This window comes from Amphiura filiformis, chromosome 10, assembly GCF_039555335.1.
Source record: "Amphiura filiformis chromosome 10, Afil_fr2py, whole genome shotgun sequence".
Lineage (NCBI taxonomy): Eukaryota > Metazoa > Echinodermata > Ophiuroidea > Amphilepidida > Amphiuridae > Amphiura > Amphiura filiformis.
Window position 1 is genome coordinate 12912444 of NC_092637.1, and position 17064 is coordinate 12929507.

The window sequence follows — 17064 nt, forward strand, 5'->3', positions numbered from 1 at the left end:
AAAAGTCGATCGATACATGTTAAAAGCAATACAATTCAATAAACCCTTTTGCTTTGAAATTCATTTTTCGGCCAAATAAAACACAATATATTTTTCAGTAATATTAGATTGAAACATATTGTTTGGATATACCCTAAAATTAGGCAAGATATTTGATTTTGACAGACCTGAACTTCGTCCATGAGGTTTTTTGGTTTGTTTTCAAACCAATATAGTTCGCTAAAGAAAGATTTTCCCAACTGACACAGGAAATATTCACACGTTATATAAAAAACACACTGTAACAATATAATGTAAAAGTTTGCTTAGAATATCCATTTTCCACTTGCAACTGCCAAAATGTCCAACTCATTACTTCATTTCGAATACAACCAGCAGAAATAATCGATATTTCTATTGTTGCATGCAAATTCATACATCCATGTGTATCTTCACGCGTTGATTTGAAAAACAAAATGGCAGTCGGAAATGAAAAATGATGCAATCAAACCCGAAATTCTGACATAACCATGATAATCATATATAGCCCGGTATGATGGGCTTTAGAAAATTGGGAAATGTCTTTCATTAGCGAATTATATTACTTTTAAAAGCTAACATGTTGACTCAAACGAAAAAAAGGCTCATGGGCGACGTTAAGGCTGGTCCAAATCAAAAATCTTACACTAGCCCCGACTATATTTCACACCTAAGTCTAAGCCAGGATTTAAAATAAAAATATCGTATCATACATTATGGTTTTCTTCTAATATTTACTGAAAGAATGAAAATCGTTGCTTTTTATTTGGCCCAGAAAATGTATTTCAAATTTGGAAAGCTCACAATGCCGCTCATTTATAGACCGAATTCGATCGGTGCAGTGCCTAATTAAATAACTGAGATAGCCTTGTATAACAATAGCCAGCAATTGATTAGCGTTCTGAGTGTATGGCGTCCACTCGTAGTCACAAAATAGTGAATTTGATCCCCGTCACGGCCAAATTGTTGTGTCTGTGTGGGTAAGACACTTTATCTCTCTTATCATACTCCTCCACCAATGTGTAAAACGGGGACTGTTGGGGTAGTCATTCTGTGAGCCGTTATCATATTGGCAGCCGTATGATATTCTAGTGGTAGCCGAATAGTTATAAAAGTACCTTGATAATTATTCGAAAGGCTTTAATATAAAGCAGGGGGGCCGGCCAAGATTGGCTGAGTTTTGACGTCGTCATTGGTTTTACACGTAAACACAAAAATGTCTCAAATTATTCCAAACCTGTACGTATGTGATTAAGCACTATTTTATCAGTCTAAATCCGTTGAGGTTCGACAGTGAACCTCATTGTAAGTACTGTTTTTTGAATGTTTTGTATGACTAACGCACGGTATGTTTATGATATATACCTAAAATTTCCTCCCATTGTGTATCACGGTTAGCGTGGTGTAATGGTAAAGTTGTCGCCTGCGATGCAGAAGGTCCCGAGATCGAGTCCCGCTCACTCCTGGCTGTAATGGGTTTTTTTTCTTCACATTCATTTTGAATCCAAAAATATTTATTTTTATGTGAAAATTTATACATTCACTGAGAAATATATTTTGTGCATTTTTGTTCTGTAACGGGGCCAATATTTTGTGCATTTTTTTTTCTGTAACGGGGCCAATAGAGCTAAAAACACAACTCGGCACGGGCGTCCGATGTCCAGGCAGTGTTGCCGTCATATTGCCTGTTTTGTTTACGATATTGGCTGTTGCCACAGTGAATAATGTAGTCCACCGTCGTCTGATATAAAGTACCTATAATAATCATCAAGTTTATTCGTTTCAATTTCTGTTTGATGTGCATGTCTGACTTTTCGGCGCTCAGCATATGCCAATAATATTGTTGATACCATTTTGGCATCCGCATATTTAAACACTAATTTGCAAACAATATTTACAGGGAACCATAATGAGATCAATTCATGGACATAGTCGTCATGGTCAAGGAATGATTAAAAGAGCCTTACCTTGACTGGCAATATATTGATTTTTTTGGTACATGCCCTGTTGAAAAGATAAATTATCAAGTGTAATACATTGTATAAACACTACAAGTAGGTATGTCACAGTGGCTGCACAATAATTCTGTCATACTGTGCACGCATACATAACAGTGAATCAAAAAGCGCGCGGATCAAAGTTGGCCAATTTTTGAAAACATACATGTCAAAAAACGATTTCCTCGTTATGTTTCATTGATCACAATCATTTGTCTTTTTAATATATGGTAGGTGAAACATTTCCTAAATCACTATCAACTCCGCCGAAATTAAACACTGCCTAGTTTAAGAGTTAAGACCTGTTTTATGATTTTTTTTAGATCGTCCATAAATCAATAAATATAGGTCTCTCGAAATAGAGGACCTAGTACCACCGGTCTGAAATACCAGTGTTTGTTATCATGTATTTTTTTTCCTTGGACAATGAGTGAAACACTTCCCTATACCAATTGAAAACTCGGTGCACTTAGGCAATTAACTGCAGTTTCTTTATTCAACTTCACAGCAGGTTCATATTTGACAAAATCATGCTGTATGAATAAAACATAAATAAAACATTGAAAAATGTAAAAATTACATATGCCTAATTAACATAAGAATGGCATAAATATATAATTAGATGTAATTAGCTAATTTGCATAATTAATGACTTTTGTGTATTTTTTGTTACCAAATGAAAGAACTTTGGGTACTTATGTGTGCAAAAAAAACCGCATCCTCATATCATGTACGGTTCTCTGTTGGCATTATTTTTGCATATTAATTAGCTGGACTTTTAAGCTTTTATTTGTCTGCAGATTGGTCAAAATGGCTAAAATTGTATATTTGGTGGATTTATTACATTTATTCGAGGAGAGATTTTTTAATCTTGTTTTCTTTAACGAAGTCCGGAAAGATATGCAATTAATCTGTGATACTTAAATCAATGCTACCTTTTCAAGTAAGTGTCCGAATAAGCATTACAGATCCCAAAAATTACCATTTTGCCATTTATAGCAATTTGTGGCAGGTTTTCACCCGATTTCCGGGTATCTTCAAGTTGACGTTACATCACTTTGCATTATCCGATTTCAATTCTGTTTTTTGTTTTTTGAAGCATTCATAACGATGATTCAATTAAAAGCGTCAAATAACATGTTTCTGCTGCGCTTATTTTTGGGGTGATATACCTACTACAAGAACAGTAAACTGTGAGGCACCACATCGAATTTGGTCCTATCGGTACCCGGCTAGGTACCGATGATTCTTAACATAACTCCCTGGAGATGTAACAAATTGTAGCAAGCATAATAATAAACAGTTTCATAGTGTTATTGTTTTCATTTAAATAAAAAACGAACGCGACTGCACTGTATAAATGATCAGGTACGATAAAAAAGTGCCATCGGTTCCTCTTCGGGCACCGATAGAGCTATAGAACCAAAACAGATATGGTACCTTAGTTTCTAACATGATATGTTATTTCATACGCTCCTTAATCAAATACACCCGCACAAAACATATTACTGTAAGACCAATTTATTGTAATGTTTAATGGAGGGTGTCTGCCTTTCGTCTTTTTCGTCAAAAAACCCTCATAGAGGCATAATGATAATTATAGATTTAAACCTATGATCTCAACATAAATTAAGACGTACATGTCCCTCAAATTTTCGGTCACAACCTTCATTAGGAGACTGGCAACCCCCAAATATGGTCCCAAAACCCCCAAAGCTTTTAATCCCAAAGTTTGGTCCCAAGTCTTAACCCCAAAACTTAACCCCTAAATCTTACCCACAACTTGACCCAAAACATTGTACATCTTGGTTGTACTTTCATGCTAAGAGGCATACGCTTGAGATGAAATTCTACGGCATTTTCGTTATAAAATCGAATAAAATGTCTTGCATAAAATATGTTATACTCACATGGATGAAGCTTGCATTGATGTAATCTGAATTAGGAACATTCGGTAGAGGAGTCAACGGTACTCGGGAATGATCATCTAAGTAAAAACAAAGGAAGCAATATCATCATCTGTACTTATGTTAGTTGTCTGCAAAAATATCCTTACTTGGGGAGGGGCGAATCTAAACTCATAACGCGTGTATTGTTTTTGTTTACCATTCGTGAGTGACCTTGAAATGTCCAGCATTTGTTGCCATTTCACCAAATTCACGAACCTCAGATGGCCTCTTATAACAATATGTACCTTGGTGACATTGCCGATTTTGCTTGTTATTTCAGCATACTCACGAAATTGCAATAGATTTAAGGTTGCTTACCCTGGTTGCTTATCGTTTGTATTTTGTTATTCATACATGAGACACACTTCACGGTCTTGCTGAAATATGGAAAATATTTGAGGTTACACGTACCCCCTAAATTACATTACATAAAAAAAGTAGTTTATTGTGTGTATTTCGTTATTCTTACATGGGATAATATTTTTATATGTGTTTTTCTTCTTATTTTGGGGGTCTTCTGCGGCGCTCCACGGATGAAGGTTGTCCTTAGGCAGAGTCTGTCAAAAGATATAAAATTAATAGAGGTTACCCGTGTTCTATAAGCTGCATATCCTATCAGCGACTGTTATACCTTTTGTGCAAACATGTCTGATTGTCTGTTTCAAAACAGCTCGTCAAAGTAATGCAAGTAACTCTCGAGGTCTTGCATTGAATTGGTTTTAATGAGGAATATTACGTGAACCAGCGCCTGTCACACACGAGTAACGCGGATAACCTCTATAAGAGATAAGCCAGGTTATATTCACATACATTCCGATAATACGTTTCTGAGATTTTGTTCTAATTTTCAATTTTCATACCTAACTTACTTTGTGATAGTTTTATAATAAATAAGTAATTGGAGGCAAGATGATACGTATACATCCTGACTATGAAAATAATTTAACAAAAATTTCATTGTATATTTAGTTTTTGAAACCACCTACAGGAAACAATGTTTTTGCCTTTTAGGCGACGAAAAAATGAAATCCTGTTCTACGGGCGGACGGACCTTTCAAGTAGGGTCGTTTTTTTTGTTGTTTTTTTTAATGACCCAAAAAATCACTAAAATGTGAAAATACAAAAAAAAATTGTTCCTGAAAATTTGGGTTGGTTTTCAAAACAGGAAAAATATTTTCCTCAATTTGTTTAAAATCTGGGTCGGTCGGTTTTCTTTTTTCGTCGCCTTACTGAACTTAATTCATGGATTGACATATTCTAGGCTTAATCACACCCATGATGACACTATTATATTCAATTATGTAGGCACACCTATTCAAATGATATAAACCATGGAGGTTATTGGTTTCTTATATCATGCTCAAGAACAGGGACTAAGTTTCTGTTGGCAGTAAATCAGCTGTCAGAAAATATTCAGTGTATTTTTCCATACGCCCAGCCTTATCACTAAGTAAACAATATTATATGTTCACCTTACTCACCAATCTGTAAAGCCTATAATAATCATGTGATTGCTAAAGCCAATAGTAAGGCTAAAATCCTAGTTGCCACTGTCTTATTGCAAGATAATCTTTGTCATGTGAGGCAGGATTAGATAAAGGCATAAAAACGAGGGTATGAGATATTAGGAATTGTTTCCTAGCCGTTTAACCACATTTAACCGCTTGGTAGGCTACAATAGCTAATCAAGACACAGGGTATGTAGGCCTAAGGGATAAACTGAAACTGTGTATGTAGGCCTAAGGGACAAACTGGGTATGTAGGCCTAAGGGATAAACTGAAACTGTGTAATACACAGTGTGTATGTGAGATATGCGTTCAAATGGAATCAGAGTTCATTCCGTGAACAAAAGCAACTTTTCATTTCAAATAGATAAATAATATATATGATTTAGCACACGAAATGAAATTCTTTTATAGTAATAAAAAATTGTTATTGTATTTCTGATGAAAACTTGTGTCATTTTACTTAAAGTATATTACGACTTTACCTTGAATTCAGTTGTGAAATAATCCGTCTCTTTCTTTGTCTGAACGTACTCTCGAAATGACTCCAATGTAACTGGTTTTGGTTTCACTGGTAGCTCCACAAATTGAGACTCTTTGTTCTGTTCTTGTATTCGTATATCCAGGGTTGGATATGGGTGATATGTGGTGTTCTCTATCGCATAAGCTATAAAGCAAATTGTATGTGGATTGAGGAAAAAAACTACTATTACTTTCCATTTTCGGTGTAACACCCTGGATATATCACGCCGCTGCACATATAGTTTAAGGTAGGTACGACCGTATTAACCCTGGAATTATGGAAACTTTTGGGATTCATAACTGCTAAATTGTTGGTCTAATGTATATATAAAGTATACATATTTGTATACATAAAGTATACATAATAGCAAAGACTTGATTAATTCATGTGTGAGGTCAAATTTGGGCCAAAATGCTCATTTTTGGCCTAAAATCCCCCCAAACTGTTTTTTGGCCCACTTCTTTTTCGTTAAACGTAACCAGAAAAAAAATCGTAGGCCAATGTTTTCATTAATTGTTAAAAACTAGATAAAAAATATCTAGGAGCCGTTTTTAATTTTTTATGAATTTTGACCAACTTTGAGAAATGCTTAATTTTCAAAAAAAAAAAAAAAATCATAAAACAGCCTGATTTTCCCCAAATTTCAAATATTTTTTGGTGAAGTTGGAGATGATAAAAGTGCGAAAAGTTTGCGCCCGAAAAATTCTATAAACATACCGTCTATGTCCGTATGTGGTAGCTGTTGGAGACTAATGCCTTGTTTATCTTGTGACTTACGATGACTTTCACGTCTAAATAGGAATATATAGAAATAATTACCAATAATTATGTTAATTCTAAGAAAAAACAAACCTTCACGAAAAACAATACCTATATATCAAGCATTTGACCAACCGTACCTTCTTTTCTTCATGAAAACAGCAGCTATAAGAGCAATGATGATGATGGTGATGATGCCGACAACGATACCGACTACAAGAATCCAAATAGGAAATGCTGAATCTGTAAGGAAAACGATATAAACACAGCAAACAAAAAACGTTTTCGACAACATTTGCAAAAGCTTAGAAAAGGAGGCCAGAAAACGTTTAAATGTCGGATTATATAACGGGTTTATAAAGGGTATAAACGTTTTCATAACATTTAAAAACATTTTAGGATAACTTACTGCAAACATTCTAACATAATGTTATTGTAATGTTGGCAAAAAAAGTTGCAAAACATATTATTTTTTTACAATTACATTCTAAAATCAGTTTACAACTATTTTTGTAATGTGTTTTCATACGAAACGTTTTCATGACCTTTATGTAACCCGACATTCAATGTTATTGAAACGTTTTTACCAAAACCAAAAAGCCAAATTATAACCTGTATAAAACTTTTTAAAAACGTTTTGTATTTGCTGGGAAAGGCAAAATATAACAGACAGAGAAAAAAATAAACCAAAACAGGCCTGCTTGCATTAACTAACATATTATTGAAACATTGAGCGTGTTTCTACAGAGCCAAATACCGTTTTGGACACGGTATGGAACCGTTAATCACTCCTGTGGAAACAGCCTCCAACGCCTTTTTGCAACGCCTTTTCATCGCCAACGGAAACCTCGTTGGAGTAGGTTTTTGCCGTTGACGAAGCGGGTAGATTTTCTGTGAAACAGACCTAAGCGGTAACTTGCCGATTATTGAGCAAAATGAAACAAAATGGCTGTTAATCAACATGTTAATTGGACAGAGGACATGACAAAAACGTTAATAACAGCCTGGGCAACATAACAAGTCCAAACTATTATGTAAAGCCACAATTTCTCCGTGATACGGAAAACAGAAAAACTCACGGTATTCGGGGTTTGCTCACAGAAATTTGTAAATGCCACAAAATAGTGAAAAACTGTGTAAAATGTAAAACTTTTCTGTTGATTTGCAAAATATAACAACAAAAAGTGATTATTTAGCAATAATCAACCATTAAACATTCTAGCATTAATTCTAGGCCTACGATGCAAGATTCTGGCCATACTACAGTAAAAGGTAAGACAAAATTGTCATTCAGATTAAACGGTATCAACACGCCAATGGCAAAAACCTGTCTGTGGAAACAGCAGGTTAAACGGTAAGATAACGGTAAGATAGCGTTATCCATTTAGCGGTAACTTAGCGGAGCGCCTACGAATAAGCCGTAAACTCGGCAAATTGTATTCTGAGATACAGTGCAAAATGTGCGTGAAGGTCGTATTCATAGATGTCTCAATTAGGCACGACATGTTTCTCATTGGATAGCGTTTAAACTAATCAATAATCCTATTGCTGAAGAGAGTAATAATCTTCTACATATAGCATCATTAAATAGCTCTAGTCTTTGTTTACTTTGGCTAAATCATGTTCAAGTGGTGGGTTACAATTGCATTGTTTTTTGTCTAGGTATGTATAACCAACAATAACAATGATGGGACATTCCTGAACCTCGTTGACTTGGGGATGATTCGAAATGACAGCCAATTATGACTTTATTGCCAGCAATGTGGAAAAAGAGACACATGTAGAACCGAAAAAAATGTACCATTTTGTTGAAGGAGCAGAGTTCAAATGATATACTATTTTAAAGCTTATGATATATATTTTCTAAACACGAAATAAAACAAAATTGACCGGGCCGACTATACAGCTGATTCGTAGTGTCGTAGTGTACCTAGATCAGATATTATAGTAGCTTATAGTCTTTGTTCCATGCGCCTTGTTCTCATTAGTGACGAATGAGCACAATCCAGTTTGGAACCGAGACTAGCAATATTTAACACCGTATAAACGTGCGTAAAAACGGACGTTAAAACGTACGGTCCACGTGCTGCGTATGGAACATCGCAATCTCTCTATTTTATTATTTGTAAAAACACGAACGCTACTGGAGGTCATTAATATCTTACAATTGACCGCAAAGTGCGTAATCGTTCCAACCTCGCAAACAAATGTTTGTGCAAACAAGCACGTATAATCGCCATGAGTAAGCGTGCGTACTTGTTGATAGCGTATTAGATGCGCATTAAAACTGTGAACGGAAGATACATTTTCAATAGTCATTTACAAAATTCTTAAACACTTGATGAGAATGTTCTTGTAATCTTACGGGTACTTACCCGTTAGATATGACATGATATCACACACTTAAGCGAGTGCAATACTTGTACGCGCTATTTTAACCAATCGGAGGTACATAGCATCTATCGTCTCATTATTTTTGGCGTAAAACAAATCGACTTTGCCTCATTTCTTCACTTAAAGTAATGATGTCGCCCGTGTTATATGAGACGATAGATGCACGACAGCGGCTTCAAACAATACCTTTATTCTCTAAATATGACATACCATTTTCTGTAGGCACAAATGTTGCAGGTGGGGTTGATACATGCAATCCGTCTGACCAAGCTGTGGGACGCGTCTTCAATGAAGTAAACAATATTATGACATAAAATTAATACCACTCTATTAGAAAACGCTTATATAACATCGTTAATAATAATAATAATAATAATAACAATAATCGTTGTCGTCGTCGTCGTCGTCATTATCATCATCATCATCATCATCATCATCATCATCATCGTCATTATTATAATCATCATCATCATCATCATCATCATCATCATCATCATCACCATCATCATCATCATCCATCATCATTATCATCATCATCAATTAATCATCATCATTGTCAGCAGCACACGGTTTGTTGGTGTTCTAATACCATTTTACAAGTGTCTACCCCTTGTAAAGATGCAAACAAGATTTAGATAAATAGCGCCATCGTTGTTCAACTTCTCTTAAAAATGACTCAAACAACCGTGAGGAGCAGTAGCAACAGCTACATCCCTTTGACGATCGGCTTCTTATCATTGCTCGTTTAAGAAGGTTCCTGAATTCCGATTTACTGTCAGCCCATACACGTTCTCTTGTCACGACTGTCTTTAAAGTTTTTTCGTCGTAACAAATTTATCGATTAAATTCAAGTGGCAAACATTGATATGTGTAGAAAAAACAGGGGGTACCGGACCTCACTTTTGAGCTACAGCCGTTTTAAAAGAAGTGTACATTTCCGAAATTCTCTGTTGACGTCAATGGCAAGCTTTTTGTCTACACAGAAACTTTTTACTTATTAAAAGGGAAAAGCACTTTAAAATCTCGAAAAAAATGGGGATTCCGGACCTTGTTTTCGCGTAAATTGACCTAAATAGGTCAGAAAGCATTTTTCTACGACACCAGGCGTTGTAAACTGGGCACATGCAAAAACGACGTTTGTCACAACAGAAGAACGCCCGCAAAAACGTTGGTGTATATCATGGCTTTTTAAGTTTGCAAAGGTAAGATTAAAAGCTATTTATTGCTCCTTAAAATATGTTATTATACTCACCGTCTCATTGAATTCACTAACGTAGCCAATACGTATGATGTAACATGTATGCTCTTCTAGTGGTGGATTCCAATACCCACCGTAAGTTTCATTATCACCGACCACAAATGTAAAATCGTCCGTTATATATTCTTCAGGAAATTCCCCAGCAATATACGTATCATGAGAATCCTTAAATTGTGCAAATTGAAGGGCTTCTCTTTTTCGAGTTTTGGAATCTATTTGGACGCTTATTTGATATAATCTGAAAAAAAAATCACAAAGGTGTTTACTCTTCTTCTAATCTAAAAAAACATAATTTCAGGATTATTTTACTATTAAAAGTGTGAAGTACTTTACATTTTGTAACTGGAATGTAGGCAATAGTGAAGATGCAAGTTGCGTATTAAAAGGGGTTTTAAAAGTACTAAACGAAATGCTAGAAGGTGTTGATGATAAGCGCCTGAGAAAACTAGTTCTCAACCCGTGTTGAATAAATTCAGGTAATTCAGGTATTAGGGACTGAATTTCAGGGTAAAATACTTACGAAACCAGTTCATTCATAGTTGTCGGTATTGTCATAGTTATAGTAGTCGGTGTTACTTGACTTTCATCTAGTTGAGAAGGGTCTTTTGGAATTGGAATATCTACAAAAGGAAATACAGTTTGCATCAAAACGATTGACCAGAATTAGAGCTTCATTTTATCTACCCTCTTTATGAGGGCGTCATGTCTATAATCAATAGTGTTCTATAAGCTGCATATCCTTTTAGGGACTGCTATACCTTGTTCAGGATTTTCAAAAGAAGTGCCTGCAAGTGTAACCATACCCGTTTCAAAATAGCCCGCCAAAGTCATGCAAGTAATCCGAGGTCGTGCATTAAATTGGTTTGAATGAGGAATACCACGGGAACCAGCACCTTTTGTTAGAAGTCACGCATGCGTAATGTGGATAACCTCAAACAATACTGACAACCTGAAAACATACCCTCGAAGGAGACCAAATTTGACGAAAAATTTGACGAAAATGCCCTCTCTCTGCCGTACATCCTGTACCCCACCTTTGCATTAAGTATCCCCACTGTAAAAGTTAACATTATCCGTCGTTGTGGCTTTATTAAAATAAAGACGGCTTACTCTATCGACAGACTCGACTATACTTCGCTAAAATTTAGGTTTTGGCATTTAAAGAAAGCCTGTGTTTCTCTAATAAGCTACACGATTAAAAAAACAAAACTGGTGTAGTTTAACCAACAACCATGAAAAATCAGACCCAACATTGATCTTCATATCTAAAAACAATAAAAATTTTGTTAGGGATTGGTCTTGAAAATGGATCAAATCTACCTTCAGGAGTTGCTGGTGACGTAAATGCAGTTATTCTACTTGGCAGTCCCCGCCCTGCTTCAGTATAGGCATACACTTTAAATTCATATTCGGTTGAAGGTGTCAGTTTGGTAATTTGGAGTTGCAGCTCATCAGTTACGTTTACTTCGCAATTTTGTCTTTCATGATCAACGTCAGCATCGAAGTTTCGGTCATAGGGTTTACTTCTTATTTGGCTTGTGACCTGTTAGAGATAGATAAAAAAAGCTATACTTATAACTGTATTTTGATTAGTTATAACATTATTAATTTGCCTACATAACTTTGTTCCATCCATGTTGATTGGTAACAATTTAACCCCATTACAACATTGTGGGCGCTATTCAGGTTACATCGTGTTTGCATACTAGCAATAAAGAACTGAATACTGCAGATCAATAACATGGAAAGATAAAAACAAGAAATAAAACATAAAATGAATGGTTACTTATCATGTAGCTGAAGTTTGTATTAAAATAAAGAGCGCCCTCAATTTTCACAAAATAAAAATTATATAAAGATACTTAATATGTAAATAAATAGATAAAGAAATGAAACTAACATCACTATCAAATTCATGCCTAGCTTTAAAATACAGATGAATTTGGTATATCTAATATAATTAATTATTGCCCAAGACTGTTCAAGAAGTTTAAAATAAATTGTTTTCTTGAAAATGTTACAACAAGCAATAACAAAAAACGGATACTATTTTAAATGTTGATTGATGGACAATTTCCTATACCTTTTGTGGGCTTCGTTTTATGTGACCCCGGTATTCCACTGATAATTAGTATAATTATTACACCGTAGCGTATAATATTTCAATCGAAATTAACCTGTAGTGAATTGTTTTCATCACATAAATTATATTTCTTTAAAAATTCAAAAAATCTTACAATATTGAATAGGAGTAAATCTTACCAAATATCCAGTAATAATGCCATTTGGTCTTCTAGGTTTGGCCCACGACAGTGCAATCGATCTTTTTGTAATCTCTACGAGTTTCAGAGATGTTGGTTTACTGGGTTCTATCATTGTAGCAAAATTTAAAATGAATGAATGTAAGCGCACATCACCAGTAAATGTAATAATGATTTTGTATGACATCAAAAGTAGTCACTTGATGTTGTAAAATAAGTGCAAATCAAAAGCTTAATGTTGCACAGGCTTAGCTGCTGTTTAGTTTATACCGTAGTGCTCGTCACAAAATAGAATACTTAGGCCAATAGTATTAGCTATAACCCTAACATTTCTCATAACAAGCTGATTTTTTCAGGATAGGTCCAGGAACATGTGTAGAATCAAATTCCAAAAGTCCCCAAAAATCCCCTATGTGCTTCCTTCAAAATCCAAGATGGCGTCCAAAATGGCCGCCATTTTCAGTTTTTATCATAACTTTGCCCCCAGACATGTTAAAATCACAAACAAGGCATCTTAATATATGTTTTGAGGACAAGGAATGTTTTAAAAACATTTGCAAGAGGTTTCAATAATCCTAAGTAGCCAAAATCCAAGATGGCATCCAAAATGGCCGCCATTTTCAGTTTTTATCATAACTTTGCCCCCAGACATGTTAAAATCACAGACAAAGCGTCTAAATATATATTTTGAGGTACAAGGAATGTTTTAAAAACATTTGCAAAAGGTTTCAATGATCCTAAGTAGCCAAATTCCAATATGGTGGACAAAATGGCCGGCTTTTTAGTAAGTAAAATTAGTTTTCAACCAGACATGTGTTTAAGATGTGTTAATTGGCATTGGAGAAAGTTCGAAACTCATGATTTGTAAGCAGACTTATAATGCACATCATCCAAATTCACTACCATTATTACCATCATTATTTTACAATATTGATTCAGTGCTTTTACCATGTGTACAATACAATAGTTACCATTATTTTCTATTTGCCTCCAAACTAGCTGAGCTCATGCCAAGATGACTTAAGCCTATGTTCATGTTGGTATCCATGTGATGTTGGTTCGGTCTCCTCCTCATTGTCCCCAACTACAGGTGCTGTGTTGCTGCAAGACTGACCACAGCATTTGCTGCACATCAATGTACAGAAGAGTCTCAAGTTTCTTGCAGCTGCATGTCATGTTGTTGCATCTTGTTTGCATCCACATGATACCATGTTGAGCAATGTGTCTGGTGCAACAGCGAGTTCTGTTTCTACTGGAACAAGAATTCCATCTTGTGATCTCCATCCCCAGTCATTTGGACTTAGGATGTTCCCCATCCATTCTTGAACCGCGAGGAAAGTGCGGAATGAGTGCTGTTTTGCAGCAGCACAAGTTGGGGGTAAACTCGCGAGCTCAAATGAAGAGCTAAGGGAACTGCGACCAATTGCCTGTTTGTATACAGTGTGGCGGTATTCATTCAATGAACCATTGCTAACCCCATACATCTTCAGGATGAAGCTCTCCCCTGCTTTCTGTACCCCATCATGCATGCTGCTGGCATTTGTAAAGGTATCTAACAAGTCATATTCATGTTTCTTGTTCGGGGTTTGCGCTTTCCTCGACGATAAATGGCTGAGACTGTGTCAGAGCCTGTAATAGCGTGAAGAGACATCAAAGCAGGTGAAAGCAGAATTGGGAAGCTGTGGGTGCAATACATCAGACAGGTGGCCCTTATTCGGCATTTCATTAGAGCTGAAAGAACAGGGAATTGGAAGCTCCACCTCTACTGCATAAGAGAGATGATGCCTCACTTCTATGCTGCAGGGCAGCTCCACTATGCCAAATCTGCAAGGTTGTATTTACAACAGATGGAGTCTTTCGGGAAAAACATGCCCCCAGATGAGTACCAACTGTTCACAGACAAGGGATATTTCACCATCCGACGTCTAGATTTTTTCTGGGGTGGAAACTTCTCTGACCAAACCATTGAGCACTTTTTGTTGTGGACTTTGAAGACATCAGGGGGAATGACACATGGTCGCGGCATCACAGACAGTACATTAACCAAGTGAGTCCACGCACTTTCTCGATGTGCCCCAGATTATGATGCTTTACAGCAGTTCACGGGTGTTCATACGGGAACATAAGGGATCGTAAAGTTTTTGTTGGTTGGTTGAAGGCACATCCCCCCTTTCCTGGGTATGGACCGGATCGTCTGGTATCTGTGTCAACTGGGACTGTCGCAGATTCATCCGCTAACTGTGATAGAGCGGTGGAAGTTGGCACAAAGTCAGCAATAGAAATAACGGGTACGAAGTTTACAAACATTGCCTTACGCCAAAATGACAAGGTTACTATGATTGGAGCAAAGGACAAGATGGTGCGAGTTAGGGGACAACAAGTAGAAGTGAATCCGACTCTATTATCACATGTGTACTGAACAACAGCTCTGAGATAGCGTCGTTCTTTACGTTCGAACTAGGTCCTCAGCCACCTTCTCTCTTTGAAGATGACCTTATGTGTAAATCGCCAAAGAGTTCCCTGGGCCTTCTGTTGAAATCGTTCACTGAGCATTCCAAGCTGCCAGAGAATTGTCTCTTTGTAGTCGATGGTGGTTACCTACTTCGACATGCCATTTAGCCACATCCCTCCATCTATGCAGGCATATGTCAGAATTACACATCACACATGCTAAAGCATTATGGAGCACACCCGATTGTTGTATTTGATGGACATGGCACTTTTTTCACGGTTCAAGAATGGATATGGGGAACAACCTAAGTCCAACTGACTGGGGATGGAGATCACAAGATGGAATTCTTGTTCCAGTAGAAACAGAACTCGCTGTTGCACGAGACACATTGCTCAACATGATATCATGTGGATGCAAACAAGATGGCTGCAACAACATGACATGCAGCTGCAAGAAACTTAAGACACTTCTGTACATTGATGTGCAGCAAATGCTGTGGTCAGTCTTGCAGCAACACAGCACCTGTACTAGTTGGGAACAATGAGGAGGAGACCGAACCAGCATTGACGAACATTAATGCCGAAAACACAGTGCAAGTTGATCAAGTTTAAGGTGTACCATTTGATTGCATTACATCACGGGGATACCGATGTGAACATAGGCTTAAGCCATCTTGGCATGAGCTCAGCTCTTTTGGAGGCAAATAGAAAATAATGGTAACTATTGTATTGTACGCATGATAAAAGCACTGAATAATGATGGTAATAATGGTAGTGAATTTGGATGATGTGCATTACAAGTCTGCTTACACATCATGCGTTTTGAACTTTCTCCAATGCCAATTAACACATCTTAAACACATGTCTGGTTGAAAACTAATTTTACTTACTAAAAAGGCGGCCATTTTGTCCAAAGTGTCTGCTTTTGATATACCATGTCATATATCATAGAAATAGTTGAAAAGTAACATTTAAAATGATTTTTTTTCTGTTGATATTGACATACACATGGTCACGAACAATGTGTGTTTTCTTAATACCTTTTCTTTTTTTTTATTTTAAAATCAAGTAACAGATTATGTATTGATACCAGTAAATGTTTTGTTGTGTTGTCATCTTTTGTTTCAGTAGAATTATATTATATTTACATGTACTTACTTGACTGGTTTGTTAGTTTGATAAGTGTACTATTAGGTCCTTGTCCCGCATCAGTTACAGCCGATATTGTAAAACTATAGTTTGTATATGGGGTCAAATCACTGAATGTTATAGAGGTGGCTGATATTGTTGAATCGATAACCTCATTGGTTCCATTGCGGAGTTCGTAAGAGTATGCTACGATGGGACCATGTCTGTGCCCACAAGGGGGTTTAGACCAACTGAAGGAGATGTTGGTAGGGCTTACAGAAGAAGCCATGATCTCATCCGGGGGCGCTGTGGGCTCTGCCAGTAACAATTTTCAGATAGTGAATTAGAAGATGATTAGTCATTTTGTCCTTTTCATTATTCAAAATATGTAACAATTAAGTTTTCATTTTTACCAACAAATATAACCATTATCCCAGTTTTACAATGACATAAGACTATGGTCAACCAAAGTAAATAGCATTATCTTGACTTCCATTAGTTAGACAATAATAACTGCGCACCATCTATGTTGAGGTCATTGTGTGAAATTGGAGGGTTTTGTTTTGGGCCTCGGTATTTTCCTGGGGCGCTGACGCGCCCTCGGAAAATACCTCGGCCCAAAACAAAACCCTCCAATTTCACACAATGACCTCAAAATAGATGGTGCAAAGTTATTATTGTCATTCATTACCGTTTTTTGTACAAAATCCTATCTTTCCTTCGTATTATTTGCTGGAAATTTTTCGAATATTTCAATTTATTTAGTCGTCATCCCTCATTAATAATGGGCGAATCCTGACTACATGACGTCATTGGCGTG

The 17064-nt window shown here is 36.4% G+C and overlaps 1 protein-coding gene across 1 annotated transcript in view; it reads right to left on the minus strand.

The window, feature by feature from the left end:
• Nucleotides 1–17064, minus strand: part of LOC140161677 (receptor-type tyrosine-protein phosphatase delta-like) — a 161960-nt gene that overhangs the window by 113336 nt on the left and 31560 nt on the right. Inside the window, exons 20-31 of the mRNA XM_072184977.1 lie at nt 16275–16559; nt 12667–12773; nt 11725–11947; nt 10925–11024; nt 10399–10642; nt 9357–9429; nt 6893–6995; nt 6711–6784; nt 5956–6137; nt 4434–4521; nt 3926–4002; nt 1986–2022 (exon numbers count right to left, since the gene is read on the minus strand). Of these exons, the coding sequence (XP_072041078.1) occupies nt 1986–2022; nt 3926–4002; nt 4434–4521; nt 5956–6137; nt 6711–6784; nt 6893–6995; nt 9357–9429; nt 10399–10642; nt 10925–11024; nt 11725–11947; nt 12667–12773; nt 16275–16559 (1593 nt within the window). The remainder of the gene's footprint in view (nt 1–1985; nt 2023–3925; nt 4003–4433; nt 4522–5955; nt 6138–6710; nt 6785–6892; nt 6996–9356; nt 9430–10398; nt 10643–10924; nt 11025–11724; nt 11948–12666; nt 12774–16274; nt 16560–17064) is intronic.